Source organism: Eucalyptus grandis, chromosome 11, assembly GCF_016545825.1.
Source record: "Eucalyptus grandis isolate ANBG69807.140 chromosome 11, ASM1654582v1, whole genome shotgun sequence".
Taxonomy (NCBI): Eukaryota; Viridiplantae; Streptophyta; class Magnoliopsida; order Myrtales; family Myrtaceae; genus Eucalyptus; species Eucalyptus grandis.
In genome coordinates this window covers 41,707,333-41,734,274 of record NC_052622.1, presented here as the reverse complement: position 1 = coordinate 41,734,274, position 26,942 = coordinate 41,707,333, and the positions used below count along the sequence as shown (strand labels likewise).

At 40.4% G+C, this 26,942-nt stretch overlaps 2 protein-coding genes across 2 annotated transcripts; both read right to left on the bottom strand.

Moving 5' to 3' along the window:
* Nucleotides 1–706: 706 nt before the first annotated feature.
* On the bottom strand, nt 707–10,099 carry LOC104426532 (probable LRR receptor-like serine/threonine-protein kinase At1g67720). Its single transcript, XM_039305448.1, has 15 exons — nt 9,431–10,099; nt 8,032–8,563; nt 7,364–7,869; nt 7,023–7,155; nt 6,839–6,910; nt 6,656–6,724; nt 6,513–6,584; nt 6,216–6,284; nt 5,038–5,189; nt 4,698–4,939; nt 4,025–4,181; nt 3,880–3,948; nt 3,608–3,794; nt 1,270–1,405; nt 707–1,136 (listed from the first exon to the last, which is right to left on the bottom strand). The coding sequence occupies exons 1-15, from the start codon at nt 9,507–9,509 to the stop codon at nt 909–911; spliced, it is 2,703 nt and encodes a 900-aa protein (XP_039161382.1). The 5' UTR covers nt 9,510–10,099; the 3' UTR covers nt 707–908.
* Nucleotides 10,100–17,938: 7,839 nt separating this feature from the next.
* On the bottom strand, nt 17,939–26,305 carry LOC104426534 (probable LRR receptor-like serine/threonine-protein kinase At1g67720). Its single transcript, XM_010039625.3, has 15 exons — nt 25,641–26,305; nt 24,254–24,785; nt 23,586–24,091; nt 23,245–23,377; nt 23,061–23,132; nt 22,878–22,946; nt 22,735–22,806; nt 22,438–22,506; nt 21,390–21,541; nt 21,050–21,291; nt 20,501–20,627; nt 20,352–20,420; nt 20,080–20,266; nt 18,710–18,845; nt 17,939–18,608 (listed from the first exon to the last, which is right to left on the bottom strand). The coding sequence occupies exons 1-15, from the start codon at nt 25,717–25,719 to the stop codon at nt 18,276–18,278; spliced, it is 2,778 nt and encodes a 925-aa protein (XP_010037927.2). The 5' UTR covers nt 25,720–26,305; the 3' UTR covers nt 17,939–18,275.
* Nucleotides 26,306–26,942: the final 637 nt, after the last annotated feature.

The following is a 26,942-nucleotide window of genomic DNA, read 5'->3' as shown; positions in this document are numbered from 1 at the left end:
CGCCGAACAGAGGTTCCACGTGCCTACACGCGCCGCCTGAGTGCGCGGCGCGTGGATCTCATGTGCAGCGCACGTTCGACGCCCAGGCGGTGCACGTTCGACGCCCAGGCGGCGCGTGGCCGCGCGTGGGGGCGCGTGTGGCCTCCTTCGGCGACACGCCGCCGACCGTCTTGCTCGTCTCATTGAGCCCAATCCGAATTTATGATTTAATTTTATTTTTATTAAACAAAAAATCACAAATTATGGCAAAATCACTATGTGTTCGAGTTCTAGGGTTGTGAAGGCTTTGATATCATATGTTTGATGCAAATTGCGTAACCCCAAGATCTCCATAACCAGAACAAGAACATGCATAATTGAGTAGAAAGATTAACACACCTATTTTGGGATCCATCGAACATAAAGCGGGAGCAGAAAAATGGATTATCCACACATCAAGTCCTTCTCCTCTATTGCCCTTCGTATCACTGGCTCAATGAGGCGGCCCCCTCACGTTTAGCGTTAGGTAAACGCTACTTAAGTGAGGATACATGTGAGAATTAAGATTAGAGAAGAGACTTGAGCACTATTTATAGAGTTTCCAACTAGACCCCCTCATTACGGGCCAGACTTAACTCGGCCCACACTAGCTAGTCCCATATTAGACTAATTAAGAAACTTTCTATCTCACCTTAGACCAACCCTGTTTTACAGTAACCATAAAAACAGTAAATTATAATATCAATTAATTTAGTCCACATTAGGAAAACTCTTACATGAACAAGAAATATTACAAGGGATTAAAAGAAAGAGAAGATGAAGCTCTACCGAGCAGTTGGCTGCGCAATAGACTCGTCGATCGCTACGTGGTTCTCAGTCCCAGGAATATCAAAGGCATCCATGTTGACAAACAAGTGGAACGAGTTCCTCTACAGATACGACAGGCCCTCTCGCGCTGCCAAGGCTTCTCTCTCGATCAACAATGCGTCTTGGATCTCCTTGAGGACCTCCCAGATCGATGGCCTCATGTGCCTGTTAGGCTGGACGCACATCAGAGCCTTCTCCGCTATCTTCCACATCGATTGGATGTCATAGTCCTCATGTAGCTTCGGATCGATGATGCCTTGGATGTCCCCGCTCTCTATGTGTGGTCTCGCCTATAATTAGAGTACAACGTGTAAAGGAACGTACGCGTGCCAGATTTCGCTTCGAAATTAAGAATGAGGGTTTTGAAGAGTTTGCAAGAACATCAATGAACAGATTTCATAGTACTTATTACCCTGGACTTACCCACTGGACTATGTGGCAATAGTTCATGCCAAAGCTTTCGTTGGAAATTGCTTCTCGACCTGATATCAATTCAAGAAGAATGATGCCAAAACTATAGACATCACTCTTATCTGTCGATTCCTGGGAGATGCAATACCTGTCAAATTCCCACAAAGATAAGAAGAGAACCATTAAATCAAATCACGCCATTTTCTCATAGTTTAAGCTTTACACAGTATTAGAATGAGAGGTCCTGAATTCAAATTTTTTTAGTCCCCATTTACCTCCCCGATTATATATTTTCATGCTTAAGTCTTAGGTCAAAGTCCAACCACCGTGTAAGGGAGTGTGTTAACAGTACTATAAATATTAAACCATGCTCACTTCTAACAACTTAAGCTTTTTAGCTTGGACTTTATGTGGTATCAGAGCCAAATTTCACCTCAGTTTAAGTCACGTGTGTGGCCTTCCCTTGTCAAGAGATGGGGTGTTAAAATATCCCACATTACTTATCAATGGTATATCAATGGGCCGTATATGCATGTGGGCTCCCTCTATAAATTAATTTAAGCTTACTGTGAACCCATATAATTCTACAACCAACTAGTCACTTATATCATTAAAGTATATAATGTACATGCAAAAACATCAATAAAATTGGGGAAAAGTGTCAACTCATGCATATGCTTTTGATCCTGAAAATCAAAGTCCAGTTAACATTTGTATGCCTGAAATTCTAGCATGAAATTCTAGCACAAGAGTAGAGGTGTTAAAATGGGTACACAACCCATTTATGGATCCATGTTTGCTTAAATGGATCGTTAATGGGTCAGGCTTTATTTCCCAAGGCACCCATGATGGGTTTTAAAAATAAAATGACTAAAATATATGGGTCTTAAATGGGTTTACTCTGTACCCATTTAAGACCCATTTACCAACCCATTAAAGATAACCCACAATCTAGTCTACCCTACTAGAGGTGGTAAAATTATAATTATTTTTTTATTTTTCTTTTCTTTTCTTTTTCTTTTTCTTTCTTTTTCCTCCAGGGTGGCCGGTGACCAACTAGGCGAGCCTCGAGTTCGCCAAATTTGGCAAGGCGGAGGCCTCGCCGACGCCCGGCGAGACTCGAACTCATTGGCATCGGGCGACGCTCAAGCCTCGCCAAATTCGGCGAGGGGCGAGCCTCGAGCTTGCCAGATCTAGTGACGCGGAGGCCTCGTCGACATTCAGCGAGACTCGAGCCTCGCCGAGATCCGACGAGGGGCGAGCTCGAGCTTACCGGATTTGGCAAGCCTCGAGCTTGCCGGCATTGGCGAGCCGAGTGAGCTCAAGGCTCGCTTGTGGCCGGCCGCCGGCAAAATTGTCCATTAAATTTGTATTGTATAAAACTATTTTAGCAATACTATTTTTAAAAAAAAAATAATTATATATATATATATATATATATATATATATATATATAAAAGAAATAAGCTTGTAAGTATCTTAGTAATATAATCTTAAAAAAGAAACATAGAAATAAGTTTTTCTAAATTTGGTTAAATATGAAAATATTTTATTAATATGAGTTGGGTATGGGTCGGGTTGGGTATGGGTCGTAAAATTTACATTAAACATAAATGGATCATAAATGGGTTAATGGGTCAATTTGGGTCGGACCATTAATAACCCGACCCGACCCACCCATTTAATAGCTATACACAAGAGGTTGCTTAGCAGCCAATGCATTTACATAGTATATGATTGCATCAATTAGTTTGCTACCATTTTCCCTCTGGAGGTATCAACACTAACGGAATAAGGTTTCCTTCAATGGGATAGCAGCTTCGTAAGTGAGTATGAATCAAAGGCATATGGGCTTGGAAGTTGCATTAGTGAGTGGTGACAGATAAGTTGCGAATGCAATTTCCAATGAACATCATTTTCTAATGGCCTTAAGGTACAAAGTGGAGACAACTGCATCTCCTCGTTGCGGTGAGAGTAGGGGCATTGAGCCAAGAAGAATGATAAGGCGAGACACAAACATAAGTCTTCGCATGGGTAGCCTAGAGCCAGCATAAAGAATGCAATTTCATGGAATATGCTTCTTGAGGGATCCTACAATTATCGAAGAAGCAGGAAGGCTTTTGTCAACACTCAGAAGGGAAAGTGAGAAGGCCGAGACACCCGAGACACATTCATGAATAAGTGCAAAGCTTGCCTAGTCAAATTTTTCAAAACATGCCCGAGGTGATGTTTTCCCAATTTAAAGATAAAAAATGCATCAAGACATAATGACACCATATTAACTTGCTTCAACTTCAAAAAACTATATATTAGTTGAAAAACAGAAGGCGCGACCAAAAAGATGCCTTACTCGGGGTCCAGATACCCAACAGTTCCTCGAATCGCACTTGAGACATGGGAGACTCCATCAACTTGAGATTTTGAGAGACCAAAATCTGAAACTTTTGCTCTCAAGTTGCTGTCCAGAAGAATGTTGCTACCTTTCAAATCTCTATGTATGATGGCTGGAACACATCCAGTGTGAAGGTACTCGATCCCTGAACACAATGAATAAGATTACCAACTTCGGTAGGTAAAATGACTTCTTCAGGGAAGTAAACCAGTTTATAGAGGACTACCGACCTCTTGCAGCATCTTCGGCAATCTCAAGGCGTTTGATCCAATTAAAATTCCACTCACGAGTCAATGGACCTTAGGGATAGATATACGGAATTACTAAAGACAGGTGATAACAGGCTCACGGCATGACGAAAGCGTATGGGCTTACCATATAGGTGCTCTTTAAGAGTTCCATTATGCATGAGGTGCTCTTTAAGAGTTCCATTATGCATGAACTCGTAAACCAGCATGTTTCTCCCGTCTTCTTGGCAATATCCAAGGAATTCTACCAAATTCCTGTGATGTATTCTTGAAAGAAGAGTCACCTAGATCACTTACAGCATTAGTTAGACGATGTAGCTGATAATTGATGCTAATGACAATTTTGTCAGTGCAGAGTACTAGTTTCATGAAAATTAATCTAAGTGACAAAAGGTTGGATGATATTCAGATAGTAATTCAAAGAAAATGCTTCAGAAACATCAACACGAAAGACTATATAGCAATAAAATTTTAGGACAAAAAAAGGGTAAATATACTGAATTCCCGTTAAATGGGCAAGGAGTTATTTCATTATTCACTGCCCTAGAGATTTGAGTTTAGTCAAGAGATACCAATAGTAGCACACGGAATTCCCGTTAAATGGGCAAGGAGTTATTTCATTATTCACTCCCCTCGGGATTTGAGTTTAGTCAAGAAGATCCCAGTAGTAGCATGTGCTTACCCCTCGTAGGTAAAGAAAAGGACATTAATTCGTGACAAATTCATGTGGCAGATCCCAGCAGAGACTACAGAAGCTAAGCATCCCTAAACATAAAGGGTTCCAAATTTGGTACAATTACCTCATTTAAGAACTCTCGCTTTCCTTGATAGGAATCATTAGTCAGAACCTTGACTGCAATTTCTCTTCCATCTTTCAGTTTCCCATAAAAGACATCTCCAAATCCCCCAGAACCAATTTTTTTCTCAAATTTGTTTGTGGCTTCTTCAATTTCTGATAGCATAAAGCAATGAGCAGCTCCTGTAGGAGCATTACTCAAGGAAGAAACTAGCCGCTCCGTCGGCAATACTTGCACGTTGTCAGCTTGCAAAGATTACACGAAAAAATAAGAATATTGCAGAATAGAGAGGTCAACAAAACAAGATGGATACGTCATTCTCTTGATTGCTACAAACTCATACCATGCTTAGAATTCCTCTTTCCTTTCCATATGAAGAGACAGGAGGCAATTGTCGCTACCAGGAGAACAGCAGCTCCGACTGATGAACCAATGATAATCTTAGTCTGGCTTCCTCTTTTCCCTCCTTCATGAAGAATCATATTTCCAGTGTAACTGTTGACATCAGCGTTAAGAAGCTACTGATAAATAATTGGACAAGGATACAGGTGCGGCAAAAATTATGGAAAAGTAAAAACTCAGTTTGAAAGAATGATGAACCAAGTCCAGATATAAATATCTTTAGTGGTTAAAAGAAAGAGTTCGAGAAAATGTGAGAAAGCATTGAGATAATTTGCCAGTAGAAGCTATCTGTCGTGCTGTAATACCACATCTGGCGCCAAAACACAAACTGCGCCTAAAATTCCAGGTATGAAAATGGAACTCCTAAAATATGGATCTCTAAAGGACATCCTTTCACTATGAGAGAAGTATAAATTATACAATGATGATTATGTTGTTCTGCAAAAGTTGTGGCAGCTTCAACCATAGATTGAAGCAATTAGAAGGCATGGTACCACCAAAAACTTAGCAAGAGAACAAGCCGTTTGCTTTGCCATAATCAACTGATCAAAAGTTAATCTGGTAACTACAAAACAAAATAAGGTGACAGAATGAAGGATCTCTACAGATCAAAAGGCTAACCCCAACAACCGCTAAAGAATGACACATAAAACTTTTGGCTAGATAAGGATCTGAGCTCCAAAATGTCTGTTATCCACGTCTGAGAAACCTTTCAGAATGAAGGATCTCTCCAGATCAAAAGGCTAACCCCGACAACCGCTAAAGAATGACACATAAAACTTTTGGCTAGATAAGGATCTGAGCTCCAAAATGTCTGTTATCCACGTCTGAGAAACCTTCCAGTCAAATTAATAAGGCCAACAGTAAATACTGGATAATTTTTATGACAAAGTAACAGTGTGTTGTGTGGTCTCGCCAACAGCCATAATTTTTGTGTTATCTACTGCATCATGCCAACAAAAATAAAAAAATTTCCCTTCTTTTGTTGGCCCTTTCCAATTAGACCAACATACACGGAATAACTTGATTGAAGTTAATTGTAATGAGATAAAGTGTGATGTGTGCATGATTGCAGGAGCATTCAGCATCGCAGTAAGACTTATCAGAGGCTGTACCCACTTCAGATTCAAATTTTTGTTGAGAAGACCAGATGGCATTGTGCCTGATAACTTGTTATTCTGGACGTACCTACAACCATCAAATTTAGCATGTGCATAAGGTTTTTACTCAGACACAGCACAAAAGTCATCACAGAAAATTGTTCACTAATCAACAATTATATCAATACTTCATTCAAGGCCCGAGAATCACATATCAGTCAGATCCACATGTGAAATTCAGAAAGATGACACGCTAGTTCTTTGAATTGTCACCATGGCAAATGAGAAATCCTCATGTAAGTTTAAGAACACTTACAGTTCCTTCAACTTTGGCAGAGTCGCGAGAGAAGAAGGCAGCTCACCAGTCAATTGGTTGTTCTCGAGATGACTATCACAAAAGAAATTCATCAGGATTAAATTATCTAAGTCCATTCAAAGAGGACAATCCATGGAGCTTACATGATCTCCAGGTTCACGCATGAAGAAAGATCGGGTATTGAACCAGTGAGTGCATCCCCATCCAGCCTCCTTCAGAAAATAGGCCAAGGCATACTTCAACATTTGGCATGAAAAGTTCAAGTATAGACATCGGAAAGAAATCAACTACTATCGAGTGAAAAGGGAATTTCTACATAAACTTACAGCTCAACCAAGCCGCTCAATTTTGTAATGTCTGAAAGAATGTTTCCGGTCAAATTCTGACCAGACAATTTGCTGCGGAAATACAATTTATAACTTCAAAACCCGGTCGTTCATACAGCATTGACATGCTCCTAGAATAAGGAAATGTGTTCACACAAGCACATCACAAGAAGTAGACATTTACACTGCAGTTATCAGTGGAGGTGAATCTGAGCTGCAGCGCACCCATGTCCATGGAACTGGCAGGCACGGGTCTCCACCTTCCTGTGCCCAAGCTGCTGAGGTATAGGGTGAAATTATGCTAGCAATAACTCCTCCTGCAGCTCATGGAAAAACCTTAAGTTAAATAAATAAAACTACATATATCATGCTGACAAAGGGCGGATTTAGCATAATAAATTAGATGTGCCAGAAACAGGGCTCTACAAGCTCACAGCAAGTGTGATAAATCATAATATGATCATCGCATTAGCAACAATCTTGCAAACGGTAACACACTCAATGGAAATTCATCAAGGGACCCACCATCTGGAGAACCGTCGATTTTCTTGACATACTTGTTTATCTCCATGGCATTCAATAGTGGACCCTTTGAAGAATCTATTGTCCGCCCAAACCTAAAGGACAGTATAAATGGGAGGGTTAGGTTCTCAAATCCTGGCTCATACAGGCGATATCTGCCTTGAGCATTTTTCATTATATTGACAACAGCTTTGCTGATATCAGGTGCGCCTGGGAGCATCAGCCTGAATTTCCTTGTGTCATCGGGAGCCAAATCTTCAATTTCTGCAAAGTAGGAATATGCCCAACCGTTACCAGGAAACCCATCCAAGTTCAAGCGGTAAGTGAGCGATCCATTTGTTCCGACTACAGCAGTCTGCATAACTTTTTGAGGTGGCCTCTCGTCACGGTTAACATCAATTGGCAATTGGGTTGAGACCTTTTTGGTGCCAGCGGCCACATCGATAAGGTAGTTTGCTCTCTTTACAGAGTCAGACTCCCATATTCTATCGAATGGATCATCTGGATACCTACCAAAGAAGAACCGCATGTGAGCAATAAGGACAAACAACTTATTCATAGTCTAGACTCTTTTAAAACTGGAATCATACAATACAAGGTTGGTGAGAAACTAGTCAAACAGCCGAGAAATAAAAGCCAGAAGAAATACATCCACAATGTTCTAGATCTACCTGACTGGCTCTTCACTTTCTGCACCAAAATTAATCCGGGCAGAGGTACTGAGATAAAACTGGTTTTCAAAGCCAGTGAAGTACATCGAACCAGTGAACTGACGAAGCTCAAGGGTTGATATGAATGGGTTGCCCGTGGTAGCATTAGATAAGCACACACTTATGGTAGGATCTGAGGCCAGAAATATGAGCTCTCGCACTTCTATAGTACTGGCATCAGAAATGACAATTGTGGACCAAAAAGTAGGTCCCAAGGAGATCTCAAAGTTTGGGTAGACGTTATTGCTGTCAAAGTCCCCATACAAGAATGTCGCCCTTATTAAGTATCTTGTCCTAGTGGTCACGTTTAAAGTGTAACAGTACTTTCTGTCATCGGCTGGGAAGTATCTCAATGTCGTATATTGTGTTCTTGTCTCATTCGTGAGAGAAACGTTAGTTCTTTCTCCAAAGGTGAAATGGTCATCCGGAGTCCACTTAAGCCCAATTTCGTCAGTGAAACTCTGAGATCCTCCACAATCCAAGCTAACAAAACCTGCCGAATGAAATCATGCATATCAGTTGGCCAACCCAAAAAAGTGATGTGTACCAGCAAATCGTGAAGCAGATGCGTGAAATTTGTGTCTCATCAATAAGGGACTTCAAAAAAGCAGCAATCTTGTCTCCAGTTACAGATTCTGAATGCATGTCTCAAAGAAGTTAACGGTTCTTTACCAGAAATATGTTATGAAATTAACAGAAGTAGGTTTAAGGTTGCAATGTTCTTAATGTTGATATATCAGAAAAATAACAATCACAGGCTATACAAATTACCAGCAAATTTAAGAGGGGCAACGAGGTAACAATCTTGATACACAGTGAAGAAGGTTGTTAATTCTTCAATTCACTCACTCGAAACATCGAAATGAAAAAGAATACCTTCATCTGTCCATAACAGAATGTGCTATGAACTTCCATATAGATGCTAAATAGAATTTTTAACGAGACAGGACGCATTTTCGTTTACACAGGAACGATTCGTTCTACAATTTCTTCGGTACAAGCAGAGGACGAAGAAACGCATCGAAATTAAACACAGAAACGACCGGCAGTCACAAGATTGCGCGTGCAGATGCACGGAGGAATGCTCAACCTCAACAGAGCAACCGCATAATTAGCACGTTGAAGCAAACAGTGACAGGTGATTCTTACAACAGAAATAAGCAAGCAAAAGGAGGAGCCTTCAGAAGAACGAAAACTAAGGGTAAGAATCGTCACCCAAAGAACTTCTCAAAACTACTCAGTCATACCAAATTAATATAAAATAATGAAGGCACGTCACGTCTTAATTTCAAGATTCTTTGGCTTTCACCAAAGTAAAGGCAATCAGGAGATTCAACAGGGGCGGAGAGAGAGAGAGAACCTGGCATCTGAGCAGTGGAGGGCTCCATGAGAACCGAAGTGTAGAAGACGAGCAAGAACAGGAAGAGCCCTCTGCCCATATCCGTGTCTTCTCCGCGAGTCCCACAGAGAGAGAGAGGGAGAGGGAAAGGAAATATTGCCCAGAAGAAAGAAACGGAGAAAAGCCAGTCCGTGTGTCAGCAACGTTCGGACTAAAAAAAGAACACAGAGGGAGAAAGAGAGGGCCAATGGAGCGAAGCCCTTTTTCTATATATTTTGAAGGATCAAGCAAAGGAGTCGCTTTACAGGACAGAGAGAGAGAGAGAGAGAGGGGGAGGTTCGGTAATGGCGGAAGCTGCAGTTCCAGCCGAGAGTACCTAAAAATAATCCCGTGAGAGGAGAAAGAGGAACTACTCAGCTACTTGTCATTTACAGAAAGAACGGGCCACAAATCGCCATCACCATAAACCGTAAGAAAGGCTTCAAATCCGCTCGTTCCATCATTGCTTTCACCTGTCGAGCTTCGTCCTGATAAAAATGGAGAGACGGAGCTGTGGCGGTGGCCTGTGCACGCGGAAAGTGGGACTGGAGGCGACAGTGTGTGGAAGCTGGACTTTGGCGACGACTCGCTGACGGAGAGAGGAGGAAACTTAGGAACAAGACGAGATCTTCGTCAGCCATCGTTTAATCTTTTTTGGTGGGAAAATATTGAGCACGTCCAACGCGGCAAATACGAAAGCAAATTTAATTGCACCACGTGTCCACCGTGGGCTCCCATTATCAGGAAATTCTCCCCACTGGTGATCGGGACTTGTGTTGAAGTAGACGAGGACAAGATGGTTGACTTCCCAGTCAAACCGTTTACCTCAAAAGCGAGGGTATAAAACACACGGGGATCGGTTGCTTGAATAAACCGGATTAGAAGTCAGGGTTTCCACTTTTGACATTAACTCATACATTAGAAAAAATTTACTTTTGACTATCGTGTAGCTCGATGCAACGCTCTTATTTAATTTAATTTACTTTTTATTTAAGACCTTTTCGATGGGATCAATTTATAGTTTGTATGAAACCTATAGTCACACCAACTATCAAATACAAATTTGTGTCACCTGTGTGGGGGCTATTTTTATTTCTAGATTTTATATCTTTTTTATTTGCCTTTTCAATTTACCGTTTATTTTTTATGATATTGCGACACTCTTCTTTGATTTTTTTTTTTTTTTACTTTCTTGATATTCTAGTCATTAACGCATTATTCGTTAGCCGTTCTCCACACTGATTTTTATTATAGATTTAATCTATTAGATTATACAAACATTTGCTTCGTAGATGAAGAAACATTAGGTGATGATTGAAATGGAAATTTTAAATACCAACCTGCCAATGGTGCGTTTGGTAACGTTTTATTCAAAAATTATTCCAAGCGAAATAGAAAAAACTATTTTTATTTTGAGGAACGATTTTTGAATAGAAGAACGCGTTTGGTAAATTTGTTCCTAGAATAGAAAAAGAACAAAAACACGTTTTGTAAACTTGTATAATTTTTTTTTTTTTTTTAGTTTTTTAATATTATTATTTTATTTTTCCTTTTTATTTTTTATTTTTTCTTCCTTTTGGCGGTCGCCGGCCTCGCCCATAGTTGACGGCCTCGCCTTGGCTGGGTGAGCTTGACCAGATTCGATGAGGTTGAGCCTCGCCAGGGGCTGGCGATGCTCCGGCGAGGTCGCCGGCCCTCAATGGCGTCGCCGGCCCTCGACGACCAGTCGTCGGCTATGGTCGAAGCCGACTACCGGCCAAAGAAAAAAGAAGAAGAAAATAAAGAGAAGAAAAAAAATAGAAGAAAGAAAAATTGTTTCTCGGAAGTGTTCCAGGTCTTGTTTTTTGTTTATGTTCCAAATTTATTCCTAAACAAAAAAATAGATATGAAACAAAAACGCAAACAAAAAGCGTTTTTTTTGTTCCCCAAAAAAAAAAAAAACAGAAATTATGTTCATGACCAGAAAAAAAAAAAAAAAAAAAAAAAAAAAAAAAAAACAAACAAACAAACAAACAAACAGGGCCCAATTTGCCCATTTTTTGTTTCTCCCTTTGAATTTCTTTTTATTTAAGCAAGACTTCACAGGTCCATATGCATTCCGTTTGCACAACTAGTTTTTATGATTTAGGATGATTACTACATTTTATCTTTTATCTCTTTGTAAAATTTGCCGCTCATATGTTTTAACTTTTAATTTATGCAATATGCATAAAATCTTTCAAAAAACACACATGTTATTTTATGATGTTTTCTTAATTTTTTGAAACTTTGAATGGTTATCCTTCATCTTTTAATTTTTGAAGGAATTCATAAGTAAGATTACCAGTAGTATAGTAGTTTTTTCTTCCGAAAATTACAGAAGAAAAGAAAGCAACTAGCCATTTACCATTTCACATCAATATCGTACGTCTCAAACTAGTCTATCTTAATCTCAATAAATCTTGGTTAGTCTATAAAGATGAGGGTTGAGTTTGTTCAGGTTTCTTCGCTTGTATCCAGTGGGAAAGTGGTGATGAGCTTACCAAATGAGTAATTGATAATGCATCTTTAATATTTCAGTAGCTGATGAGATTGGTCCCTGTTTTGTCCGAATCCCATTATGCATTCTTTGCCAAACAAAAGATAGGAGCCAATCCAAATGCCACACTCAAAGCCAGAAGATGATTCTAGATAAGAAGGGTTTGCCCCCTTGGGTTACGACTGGTCTTCAGGATTTCTAAACAAGATAGGAGTGGACTAGAAGGATATGAAATCTAGAAGATTTTGTTATATCCCATCAACTGTTTGGTAATTGTATTAATAAAGTTGGATATAGTCACATCATATTACATATATTGATTGGTGTAAATGACATATCGATATAAATGAATCACAAATTTTACAAATAGAGATGTTAAAAGTATATTGCGACACTTTTGTTTACTTTGTTTTTATTTTATTTTCCTTTCTTTTTAAAGTAATTTCTTCTTTATTTCTTTCTTTCCCTTCCATCATTCTCTAATATTTAAAAAAATAAATAGAAAATTGTACTAATATACTTAAAATACTAAAACACCTAAAATATGTAACAAATATATGAATTTTATATATTGAATTTATTTTATAAGATAAAATTAAATTCAAATATGTAAATAAAATTAAGAATAAATTAAATATAAATTGTTATTTTGAATTTATTATATTAGAATTTAAATATTATTTATATTAAAATATAATTTAAATTTGTTAATTTAATAAGTTTTTTATTTGAGCAAAAAAAAAATTTCCTATTTTAAATATTATAAATTTTATCTACTTTTATCTTACCTCTCCTATGGAATAATTTTATCCTACTTATATTATTTGGCCGACTTTATCCTATTTTGAACAAGTATCAAATGTAAGATAGGATAAATTTTATCATATTATGAATTTTATTCTGACCACCCAAATGTAGGCGTAGGGAGATGATTCCAAGATGGGAGAAAAGTCTTTAAGGATAACGAGCGTTTACCTGGCCCACCATTCGAGCACATAAGTCACACGTCTCTTTTTCTTTTTCTGCCTTTTGACATTGAATCGTAAAAAGTTCCTGTTCTCCTTTATTTACCTTTTCTTTACCTAAATTAAGGTAACCCAAGTCCTAACGATGTATGCTCACTTACCCATTATATCAATGTCATGAATTAGTTAAAAGATATTGCTTTCTAATGAGTAATTTTCTACTTTTTAAAGGAGACGCATCAATCGGCAAAAGTAAAAATATCCACCATCATGGTGCAATCACCAGTCTTGAACATTGCTAGTTCTAGCATTGATCATCACTTTTGTTTAGGGTCACTCCTGTCGTTATCTGTCCCTCTCTTACAATATTGAGCATATGGTCAGGGATTTCATATCCATTTTAGGTACCACGGAAGGAACAGGCCTCTCGCGAGGGGTTTCAAGCAGAGAATCCCCCGCATTCCAATTTTCAAGCGGCAGTCGCGGTTCCGGAATGCTACTAATTATTGTGCTGGTCCTGACAGAATCCTTGAAGCACTTGAGATCCAAAGGTTCTGCGACACTAAAGTTTGTGAAAGTACTCGAGTTTTAACAATAGATGCTTCTTGTGCAGACTCTCCACACGACTTCAATGGGAGATGATCCGGAACAACCGAATTTCTGAATTCCGAGAAGTATCTCACTGCGCAAGTCGGAAATCTACTCTGTCTCATGGAATTGGCGGCAAAAAGACAGCCGCAACAGCTTCTGATTAGGAGAGGCATATCCAAGGAGGTGTTTTCTACTCCAGGAATCATGAGGAATGAGACCAGGATGGGCGTTAATGTTGCTCCTACCTGAGGGACTTTATTTAAGATGCTCCTCCAATGAAAGTGACTCATTCGATTCACTTGCAACCTTATGGATTCTGCGCATTGCTCTATGATTTTGCTTTGACTGCATGGATTGGTCCACGCTAATTGTGGTTGGAGCACCTGTACATGCTGATACGGATTCATTCAGACCAGCGGCTTTGCCAAACTAGTTCCCACAAGCTCCTTTATCTGTCCCAACTTCATCTGTCGAGATATGCTGACAATTCTTCGCTGACGGGGCTGGGAAGCTCTCTCTTTCTTCCAGGACGCACCACATTAAACGGGATGTGCTTAAGCTCATTTGAGTTGTTTATGTGACATTCTGTTTTCCTCTGGACCTCAAGCATTCCCATGTGATTTTGCTCGAACATGTGCACAGATTGGTCCGTGCTAATCTTCGTCAGAGCACCTGTACATGGTGATACTGATTCATTAGAACCAGCAGTTTTGCCAAACAAAGAGGAGCCCACACGAGATCTTTTGACGGACCCAACTTCTTCGGTTGAAGTACACAGACAGTTCTCAGTGCACAAGGCAAGGCAGGTCTTTCTCTTGTTTCCAGGATGCACTCCGTCTTGGAAACTGTTCTTACGCTCACTCAAGTTGCTTATGCAACATCCTGTCTTCACCACAGGCATCCCATGACAGCCCCAAAACTCTGGATTAGAGCCATGAATCTCTATAGGGTTCTGATAACAATCTCCTAATGGAGTCATATCGGTCTCGTTCTCCAACTTCCCACTGAACGATATGAATTCAGGTAGCCGAGAAAACGCCTTCCATCGGGAGAAGGCCAACAGTTGACTCTTTGCCACGGAAAGCAGGAGTCTGCTAGGTCCATCACAAGGCGAGACACCCCATTTTTTTTATATACTTGACAAGTTCTCGAGGTGTAAAAGAAGCCGTACTCAGGACACTATCTTCAGTGCCCTGTTGACTTGAATTTTTCACCAAAGCAGATTAACTTCACCCTGAGCTCCGAACCTGGTTTGCACTTCCCTGGGCACACACCGGCAAGTCAGCACGTATTCCACCCACCTAGAGAGTTCGCCGAGAGCACAGTCCACTGCATGACGGAGCTTGTCCAAGCCGCTTTGCTTCTCCATCAGTGGGAAATGTTCCCACAATGGCTTTATCAGCGAAACTCGATCAGGAGCACGTTCCTGATCCCCAAAACATGCCACCACAAAATAATCCTTTGTCACTCCGGCAGAGCAACCAATTAGCTTCCCTGGCCACCAATAAGGGCCCTTATTTTGCACCAGACAAGATCCAATATACTGATCTCTCGACCTGATTCTGCCGATCTTTCATACCTCCGCGTTCCATCCCTAAAATCATCATAATGCAAAATGGGTGCGGCTGTCATACACTCACCCACATTACTAACACAATCCATGTATGGCAAAAGATGACTATTCCCGTCCTCCTTTATCTCTGCAGTATTCTGTTTCAAGTTCAGAACTTGCAGTCATGCGATTCCTGCTTCTCTCTGCCGGACGACAAGTGAGAATCACTCAGCAGGCGCTGATTTCGCGCATCGCGTTGAAAATGCACACGCGTTTATTTGAATTAGAGGTCCAAACCAAAATACAAGTCAGCAAAAACATGGACATGAATTTATCTCGTCCGGTATATCCATCCACACCATTTCATCCTCAGTCATGTCCAACGATGCCTTCCGGTCCCCTCCATCAAATTCATCAATCTACAAGATTTCAACACTGAAATCAGATTAAACAATCGAGCCAAGAGCCCAGAAAAAGAGAGAGAGAGAGAGAGAGAGAGAGAGAGAGAGATCAATCGCCATATCGTACCTCGTCTCGCGCGTCAAGACAGCACCTTTAAACCCCCAGCTGAAAGAAGAGGACGGGAAAACAGAGGGGCAGAGTCGTGCAGTGTAGAAGATGAAGCCGTCGCCGCCTGTTGCTTCGAGCCTGGCACAATGCGTAACGCTCTCTCTAGAGAGACAGAGAGACAGAGAGAGATAGGGAGGCAAGACGACGGCAGCCCTGCTTTCTCCTTGCTCGGCTCTGCTCAGAAAAAGAGCAGGACGAGGGGAGAGAGAGAGAGAGAGCGATGCGACAATGACGACGATTTCGACGATGACGACGAGAGGACGATGACTGGACGACGAAGAAGGAGAGGAGCAGGAGAGGATGACGACAGAGAGAGACGGAGTTCTTGCACGTGAGCCCACTGGATTTTAATCGTTAGATCATGTGGGCCCCGCTTCCGACCCGCTTCATCTAAGGCTGAGATGGAGTTAAACGCGTAGGCCGAGGTGTAGGGAAGAACTGCTCGAGTGGAAGAGGGATGGACTTGGACTACGTCGAGTATATTCTGTCCCCTTGTTCTCGCCACATCATTGGTTGATCTGTTTCATCCGAAGCATGCGATTCATATAATATTCACACCGTTTTTCGCATTTTCTAAGGTTACCGATAAACTCATTAATTATTGGTCGGATTTTGTCAGAAGGATTTCTCTTAATTGATGCCTTTGGGTTTTTATATAACTAGAGAGATGATCTTTGTGAAACATTTAGTCACTGAGTTTTGTTCTAACACGTGCAACAAATGCTTTGAAAATCGAGTAATCCAACCATTTATACTGCGAATGTTTACGAACTCCACTTGGGGATTCAATTGAGTAAGTTTACTCATTTAGATCGATTTCGTTGATAGGAAACTATCATTGCATTTTATTTTTTTTTAAAATTGAAATCCTTTAAATATGAGAAGTAAAAGTGATGACTATACCAAACTTTCTTGGTAAATTATGTTCTTTGAGGATTCAATGCCTCTTATACATTTACATCTTAAGTATGATTGTATTATCCCCATTTCTTTTTTTTTTTTTTTTTGGTCGAAACATATTATCCCCATTTGATATCGCTGGAATTTATTGCTTTTCATGTTTTATGTCTAGTTTAAAGATATTTTTATAGAAAAAGTTCCGACTTCTTTGATCTTGCCAAATGCCTTTTGAGGGAGTAAATTGAAGATGGAGAGAGAGAGAGAAATTTAAAGGATGGGAAGCATGACTAGGACAAAAACATGGGGAGCATAATTTTCAAAATTTACATCTTAGGATATTAAAAAGGTCCTAAAACCCTATTTTACCTTTCTCCTTTTGAAAACTCTCCATATTTCATCCACCAATATTTTTTATCTCCAAGAACAGAAGGCCAAAGTATTCTCTCCATGCCCAATTTCTTTTCCCTCACTTTCTTCTCTTTCCTCTTTTGCTTTTCTTCCCAACATAACATTAAAAAGGGTTTTCGTCCTCTTTTCCTTCTTTATTCATTTCACCCTCTTTACGATTCAACAAAAAATGCATTTGGTTGTACTTTATAATTAGGTTTTGGGCTCTGAAGGCCCCCGACCATATGCCACTGGCGTTTGACAATTTTTTTGGCTAGTTTTGGAGACATGCGATTGCATTTTCAAAGTTCTCTAAAGACCCTTAGCTCAATACAAGTTCTACCAAGCTTTGGGCTTCAAGCATTTATGAAATACTATTCAGTTTTTTTCTTCCGACTTCCCTCTTGATAAACTCTCGAAATTTAATGTTTACCCTCGCTATTTCCACCTCATGCGACCTTAGGCACCCCTCACTGAGGTTGCACGGGCGGCCCTTACTGGGGTCACACGACCTCGACTTTGGGGTCAACAGGATCATGCCACCTGAGGTCATTACCTTAGGCCCTAGATGAGCATAAAATTTAATATTTAAATGCTTCAACGCCCACTAAATTTAATATCCACTTAGAGACTTGCGCCACCACTTAGTAAATCAATCTAGCAGAGCAATTTTTGTATCTCCAGCATTGCTCATTAGGACCCAACACGTAGCAAAAGCAAAATGCTAGGGACGGTAGGACTTGTTTATGAAATTGGTTTACTAAATGACAAGACAAAAGCATCCGTCAGAAAGCCAACCCACAAAGAATATATCATATCACTTAATGAATTATAAATTTATTACATGAGTCATTACATATTAACATCATTTTTAAAACCTGGGAGTCCATCTGACACAATAATCATTTTTTCCCCTTTTTATCAGCAAGACTCTATGAATACCCGAATAATCCCAACTCCAATCAGGTGTGGCAGTTCATCATTCCACCAGGATTTTGCTTTCAGCATTGGAATCAAGAGAATGCACAGATATAATTACTCGAACCATGGCGTCGAGTAAGAGTGATAGAAAACAATTCCCACTTAAATGTTCTGGGCTAAACCCTTATCTTTATATAACCAAGCGTATCAACTGGGCTAGCTAGCACATATCTTGATATAGCCAACCGACAGAAAGAGATCTCACCACGGTTCACCGGGGTAGATCAACTAGGCAGGCAATTCTAATCATGATCACCAGATACTTCAACCTTAACCCCAGACAACAAGGAATACAATCACCAGCCGCTCCCAAGAATGAAGAGGAAACATCACAAGGGATTAAAAGAAAGAGAAGATGAAGCTCTACCGAGCAGTTGGCTGCGCAATAGACTCGTCGATCGCTACGTAGTTCTCAGTCCCAGGAATATCAAAGGCATCCATGTTGACAGACGAGTGGAACGAGTTCCTCGACAGATCCGACAGGCCCTCTCGTGCCGCCAAGGCTTCTCTCTCGATCAACAATGCGTCTTGGATCTCCTTGAGAACCTCCGAGATCGATGGCCTCATGTGCCCGTGGGGCTGGACGCACATCAGAGCCTTCTCCGCTATCTTCCACATCGACTGGATGTCATAGTCCTCACGTAGGTTCGGATCGATGATGCCTTGGATGTCCCCACTCTCTATGTGTAGTCTCGCCTATAATTAGAGAGTACAACATGTGAAGGAACATACACGTGCCGGATTTTGCTTTGAAATTAAAAATGAAGGTTTCATAGTACTTATTACACTGGACTTACCCACTGGACTATGTTGCGACAGTTCACACCGAAGCTTTCGTTAGAAATTGCTTCTCGACCTGATATCAATTCAAGAAGAATGACGCCGAAACTATAGACATCACTCTTATCTGTCAATTGCTGGGAGATGTAATACCTGTCAAATTCCCACAAAGATAAGAAGAGAACCATTAAATTAAATTATGCCATTTTCTCATAGTTCAAGCTTTACATAGTACTAGAATGAGAGGTCCTGAATTCAAATTTTTGTAGCCGCCATTTACCTCCCCGATTATATATTTTCATGCTTAAGTCTTAGGTCAAAGTCCAACCACCATGTAAGGGAGAGTGTTAAGAGTACAAAAATATTAAACCATGCTCTCTTCTAACAACTTAAGCATTTTATGTTGGACTTAACATTATAGTAGAGCCAAATTTCACCTCAGTTTATGCCATGTGTGGGGCCCTCCCCTTGTCAATTCCACATTAAAATATCCCACGTTACTTGTCCATGGTATATCAATGGGCCTTATATGCATGTGGGCTCCCTCTATCGATTAGTTTAAGCTTTTAGAACTATTGGCTGTAAACCCACATAATTTTACAACCAACTAGTCACTTATATCATTAAACTATATAATGTACATGCAAAAGCATCAACAAAATTAGGGAAGAGTACCAACTCATGCATATGCTTATAAAAGTACACATACAAAGTGTCTGATTCTAAAAATCAAAGTCCAGTTAACATTGTATGCCTGAAGTTCTAGCACAAGGGGCTGCTTAGCAGCCAATGCATTTACATAGTATACGATTGCATCAATTAGTTTGCTACCATTTTCCCTCTGGAACAATCCACACTAACAGAATAAGGTTTCCTTCAATGACATAGCAGCTTCATAAGTGAGTATGAGTCAAACTCATATGGGCTTGGAAGTTGCATTGGTGAGTGGTGTTAGATAAGTTGCGAATGCAATTTGCCAATGAACATCATTTTCTAATGGCCTTAAGGTACAAAGTGGAGACAACTGCATCTCCTCGTTGGGGTGAGAGTAGGAGCATTGAGCCCAGAAGAATGATAAGGCAAGACACAAACACAAAGTCTTCACATGTGGAGCGTAGAGCTAGCACAAAGAATGCAATTTCATGGAATATGCTTCTCAACAGATCTTATAATTATCAAAGAAGGGAAAGTGAGGAGGCCGAGACACATTCATGAATAAGTGCAAAGCTTGCCTAGTCAGATTTTTCAAAACATGCCCAAGGTGATGTATTCCCAATTCAAAGATAAAAATGCATGAAGACATAATGACACCATATTAACTTGCTTCAACTTCAAAAAACTATATATCCATTGAAAAACAGAAGGCGTGACCAAAAAGATGCCTTACTCGGGGTCCAGATACCCAACAGTTCCTCGAACCACACTTGAGACATGGGAGACTCCATCAACTTGAGATTTTGAGAGACCAAAATCTGAAACTTTTGCTCTCAAGTTGCTGTCCACAAGAATGTTGCTACTTTTCAAATCTCTATGTATGATGGCTGGAACACATCCAGTGTGAAGGTACTCGATCCCTGAACACAATGAATAAGATTACCAACTTTGGTAGCTAAAATGACTTCTATGGGGAATTAAACCAGTTTATAGAGGACTACCGACCTCTTGCAGCATCTTCAGCAATCTCAAGGCGTTTGATCCAATTAAAATTCCACTCATGAGTCAATGGACCTTAGAGATACATATATATAGAATTAATATAGACACGTGATAACAGAGGCTCACGGCATGACGAAAGCGTATGAGCTTACCATATAGGTGCTCTTTAAGGGTTCCATTATGCATGAACTCGTAAACCAGCATGTTTTTCCCGTCTTCTTGGCAATATCCAAGGAATTGTACCAAATTCCTGTGATGTATTCTTGAAAGAAGAGTCACCTAGATCACATACAGCATTAGTTAGACGATGTAGCTGATAACTGATGCTAATGACAATTTTGTCAGTGCAGAGTACTAGTTTCATGAAAATTAATCTAAGTGACAAAGGGTTGGATGATATTCAGATAGTAATTCAAAGAAAAATGCTTCAGAAACATCAACACAAAAGACTTTGCAGCTACTAAAATTTAAGGACAAGAAAAGGTAAATATACTGAATTCCCATTAAACAGGCAAGGAGTTATTTCATTACTCACTCCCCTAGGGATTTGAGTTTAGTCAAGAAGATCCCAGTAGTAGCATGTGCTTACTCCTTGTGGGTAAAGAAAAGCACATTAACTCGTGACAAATTCATGTGGCAGATCCCGGCAGAGACTACTAAGCATCCCTAAACATAAAGGGTTCAAAATTTGGTACAATTACCTCATTTGAGAACTCTCGCTTTCCTTGATAGGAATCACTAGTCAGAACCTTGACTGCAATTTCTCTTCCATCTATCAGTCTCCCATAAAAGACAACTCCAAATCCTCCAGAACCAATTTTTCTCTCAAATCTGTTTGTAGCTTCTTCAATTTCTGATAGCATAAAGCAATGAGCAGCTTCTGTAGGAGCATTACTCAAGGAAGAAACTAGCCGCTGCGTCGGCAATATTTGCACATTGTCATCTAGCAAAGATTTCACGAAAAAATAAGAATATTGCAGAATAGAGAGGTCAACACAACAAGATGGATACGTCATTCTCTTGATTGCTCCAAACTCATACCATGCTTAGAATTTCTCTTTCCTTTCCGTATGAAGAGACAGGAGGCAATTGTGGCTACCAGGAGAACAGCAGCTCCGACTGATGAACCAATGATAATCTTAGTCTGGCTTCCACTTTTCCCTCCTTCATGAAGATTCATATTTCCAGTGTAACTGTTGAGAACAGTGTTAAGAAGCTACTGGTAAATAATTGACAAGGATACAGGTGCAGTAAAAAGTACGGAAAAGTAAAAACTCAGTAAAGAATGATGAACCAAGTCCAGATATAAATATCTACAGGGTTAAAAGAAAGATTTCAAGAAAATGTGAAAAAGCATCGAGATAATTTGGCAGTAGAAGCTATCTGTAGTGCTGTAATCCCACATCTGGCGCCAAAACACAAACTGCGCCTAAAAATCTGGGTATGAAAATAAAAATCCTAAAATATGGATCTCTAAGAGACATCCTTTCACTATGAGAGACGTATAAATTATATAAAGATGATTATATTGTTCTGCAAAAGATTGTGGCAGCTTCAATCATAGATTGAAGCAATTAGAAGGCATAGTACCACCAAAAGCTTAGCAAGAGAACAAGCCGTTTGCTTTGCCATAATCAACTGATCAAAAGTTAATCTGGTAACTACAAAATGAAAGCAGGTGACAGAATGAAGGATCTCCACAGATCAAAAGGCTAACCCCGACACAATGCTACAGAATGACACATAATACTTTTAGCTAGATAAGGATCTGAGCTCCAAAACATCTGTTACCCACGTCTGAGAAACCTTTCAGTCAAATTAATGAGGCCAACAGTAAATACTGGATAATTTTTATGACAAAGTAACAGTGTGTTGTGTGGTCTGGCCAACAGCCATAATTTTGGCATTATCTACTGCATCATGCCAACAAAAATAAAAAGTTTCCCTTGCTTTTGTTGGCCCTTTGCAATTAGGCCAACATACACGGAATAACTCGATTTAAGTTAAATGTAATGAGATAAAGTGTGATGTGTGCATGATTGCAGGAGCATTCAGCATCGCAGTAAGACTTATCAGAGGCTGTACCCACTTCAGATTCAATTTTTTGTTGAGAAGACCAGATGGCACTGTGCCTGATAACTTGTTATTCTGGAGGTACCTACAGCCATCAAATTTAGCATGTGCATAAGGTTTTTACTCAGACACAGCACAAAAGTCATAGCAGAAAACTGTTCACTAATCAAAAATTATATCAATACTTCATTCGAGGCCTGAGAATCACATATCGGTCAGATCCACATGTGAAATTCAGAAAGACGATACACTAGTTCTTTGAATTGTCGCCATGGTAAATGAGAAATCCTCATGTAAGTTTAAGAATGCTTACAGTTCCTTCAACTTTGGCAGAGTCGCGAGAGAAGAAGGCAGCTCACCAGTCAATTGGTTGTTCTCAAGATGACTATCACAAAAGAGATTCATCAGCATTAAATTATCTAAGTCCATTCAAAGAGGACAATCCATGGAGCTTACATGATCTCCAGGTTCACGCATGAAGAAAGATCGGGTATTGAACCAGTGAGTGCATTCCCATCGAGCCACCTTCAGAAAATAGGCCAAGGCATACTTCAACATTTGGCATGAAAAGTTCGAGCATAGACATCGAAAAGAAATCAACTACTATCGAGTGAAAAGGGAATTTCTACATAAACTTACAGCTCAACCAAGCTGCTCAATTTTGTAATGTCTGAAGGAATGTTTCCGGTCAAATTCTGACCAGACAATTTGCTGCAGAAATACAATTTATAACTTCAAAACTTGGTCGTTCATACAGCGTTGACATGCTCCTAGAATAAGAAAATGTGTTCACACAAGCACATCACAAGAAGTAGACATATACACTGCAGTTATCAGTGGAGGTGAATCTGAGCTGCAGTGCACCCATGTCCATGGAACTGGCAGGCACGGGTCTCCACCTTCCTGTGCCCAAGCAGCTGAGGTATAGGGTGAAATTATGCTAGCAATAACTCCTCCTGCAGCTCATGGAAAAACCTTAAGTTAAATCAATAAAACTACATATATCATGCTGACAAAGGGTGGATTTAGCATAATAATTTAGATGTGCCAGAAACAGGGCTCTACAAGCCCACACCAAGTGTGATAAATCATAATATGATCATTGCATTAGCAACAATCTTGCAAACGGTAACAAACTCAATGGAAATTGATCAAGGGACCCACCATCTGGAGAACCATCGATTTTCTTCACATACTTGTTTATCTCCATGGCATTCAATAGTGGACCCTTTGAAGAATCTATTGTCCGCCCAAACCTAAAGGACAGTACAAATGGGAGGGTTAGGTTCTCAAATCCTGGCTCATACAGGCGATATTTGCCTTGAGCATTTTCCATTATATTGACAACAGCTTTGCTGATATCAGGCGCGCCTGGGAGCACCAGCCTGAATTTCCTTGTGTCTTCGGGAGCCAAATCTTCAATTTCTGCAAAGTAGGAATATGCCCAACCATTACCAGGAAACCCATCCAAGTTCAAGCGGTAAGTGAGCGATCCATTTGTTCCGACCACAGCAGTCTGCATAACTTTTTGAGGTGGCCTCTCGTCACGGTTAACATCAATTGGCAATTGGGTTGAAACCTTTTTGGTGCCAGAGGCCACATCGACAAGGTAGTTTGCTCTCTTTACAGAGTCAGACTCCCATATTCTATCGAATGGATCATCTGGATACCTACCAAAGAAGAACCGCATGTGAGCAATAAGGACAAACAACTTATTCATAGTCTAGACTCTTTTAAAACTGGAATCATACAATACAAGGTTGGTGAGAAACTAGTCAAACAGCCGAGAAATAAAAGCCAGAAGAAATACATCCACAATGTTCTAGATCTACCTGACTGGCTCTTCACTTTCTGCACCAAAATTAATCCGGGCAGAGGTACTGAGATAGAACTGGTTTTCAAAGCCAGTAAAGTACATCGAACCATTGAACTGACGAAGCTCAAGGGTAGATATGAATGGGTTGCCCGTGGTAGCATTAGATAAGCACACACTTATGGTAGGATCTGAGGCCAGAAATATGAGCTCTCGCACTTCTATAGTACTGGCATCAGAAATGACAATTGTGGACCAAAAAGTAGGTCCCAAGGAGATCTCAAAGTTTGGGTAGACGTTATTGCTGTCAAAGTCCCCATACAAGAATGTCGCCCTTATTAAGTATCTTGTCCTAGTGGTCACGTTTAAAGTGTAACAGTACTTTCTGTCATCGGCTGGGAAGTATCTCAATGTCGTATATTGTGTTCTTGTCTCATTCGTGAGAGAAACGTTAGTTCTTTCTCCAAAGGTGAAATGGTCATCCGGAGTCCATTCAAGCCCAATCTCATCAGTGAAACTCTGAGATCCTCCACAATCCAAGCTAACAAAACCTGCCGAATGAAATCATGCATATCAGTTGGCCAACCCGAAAAAGTGATGTGTATCAGCAAATCGTGAAGCAGATGCGGGAAATCTGTATCTCATCAACAAAGGACTGCAAAAAAGCAGCAATCTTGTCACCAGTTACAGATTCTGAATGCATGTCTCAAAGAATTTTTAACGTTTCTTTACCTGAAATATGTCATGAAATTAACAGGGGTAGGATAAAGGTTATGACGCTCTTAATGTCCATATATTAGAAAAACAACAATCACAGGCCATACAAATTACCAGCAAATTGACCAGGGGCAATGAGGTACCAATCTTGATATGTCTTTGATTCTTCAATTCACTCACTCAAAACATCAAAATAAAAACACCTTCATCTGTCTATAACAGATTGTGCTATGAACTTTCACATAGATGCTAAATAGAATTTTTAACGAGACAGGAAGACCATGCATTTTCGTTTACACGGGAGCGATTCGTTGTGCAATTTCTTCGGTACAAGCAGAGGACGAAGAAACGCATCGAAATTAAACACGGAAACGACCCGCAGACACAAGATTGCTCGTGCAGATGCGTGGAGGAATGCTCAACCTCAACAGAGCAACCGCACAATTAGCACGTCGAAGCAAACAGTGACAGGTAATTCTAACAACTGAAATAAGCAACCAAAAGAAGGAGCCTTTTAGAAGAACAAAAACTAAGGGTAAGAATCATCATCCGGAGAACTTCTGAAAACTCATAGGAGTAAGTCATACAAAAATCACAAATTACTATAAAATATGAAGGCAAGTCTTAATTTAAAGATTCTTTGGCTTTGCAATCGGGAGATTCAACAGTGGCGGAGAGAGAGAGAGAACCTGGCATCTGAGCAGTGGAGAGCTCCATAAGAACTGAAGTGCAGAAGACGAGCAAGAACAGGAAGAGCCCTCTTCCCATATCCGTATCTTCTCCCGCGAGTCCCAGAGAGGCGAGAGGGAGAGGAAAAATTGCCCAGAAGAAAGGAACGGAGAAAAGCCACTCCGTTTGTCAGCAACGTTCGGATTAAAAAAAAGAACACAGAGGGAGAAAGAGAGGGCCACTGGAGCGAAGCCCTTTTTCTCTTTATTTTAAAGGACCAAGAAAAGGAGCCGCTTTACAGGAGAGAGAGAGAGAGAGAGAGAGAGAGAGAAGAGGTTTGGTAATGGCGGAAGCTGCAGTTCGAGCAGATAGTTTCCAAAAAAAAATCCCGTGAGAGGAGAAGAAGGAACCACTCAGCTACTTGCCATTTACAGAAAGAACGGGCCACAAATCGCCATCACCATAAACTGCAAAAAAGGCTTCAAATCCGCTCGTTCGATCATTGCTTTCACCCATCGGAGCTTCGTGGTGACAAAAATGGAGAGACAAGAGCTGTGGGGGTGGCCTGTGCGCACGAAAAGTGGGAGTGGAGGGGGGACAGTGTGGAAGCTGGACTCTCGCGACTACTCGCTTGCACAGAGACAGAGAGAGAGAGAGAGAGAGAGAGGAGAAAACTTGGGAACAAGACGAGATCTTCAGCAGCCATCATATAATCTTTTAAGGCGGGGGGAGAGGGAGGGAGGGAGGGAGGGACCCACCGCCATCACCATCTGGAGGTTCAGGTCTCGGCACATGGCGTGGCGCGCTCGCATCGAGGATCGCGTGCCCTCACGCGCCGCCAACATTCTCGTCCGTCGCCTTCGTAGGGCGTCATTATTGCGGTGGCAGGGCTTAATTCTCCGTGTCTGGTCTAATTAGTGCGACCTGACAAGTCCACGGGGCGTTTACAAGAGGAGAAATTTGGCTTCAGGTGCGATTACGCTCTTTTTTAATTTATTTAATTTGATTGTTAAAATTTTAATTTATTCAAGATATATAATCTTGAATTATATAATCTTGAATTAATACTACTTTCAATATTTTGATATAGTCTGAAAAATCACATTAAACATGTATTAAAAGTCCAGAAATCACATTAAATAAATTGATAGAGATCACGTTACATGTTGAATGAAAATTGAAGACCATTTTTGACATTAGGGCTTGAGAGAGAGATGGCAAAACCCTCCTTGGGATGGCATGGTGGTGATTAGAGGATTTAGTGTAAATCCACACCTTAATTAGATTAATGCGGACATTACAGCTTGACTAAGGATGCATCG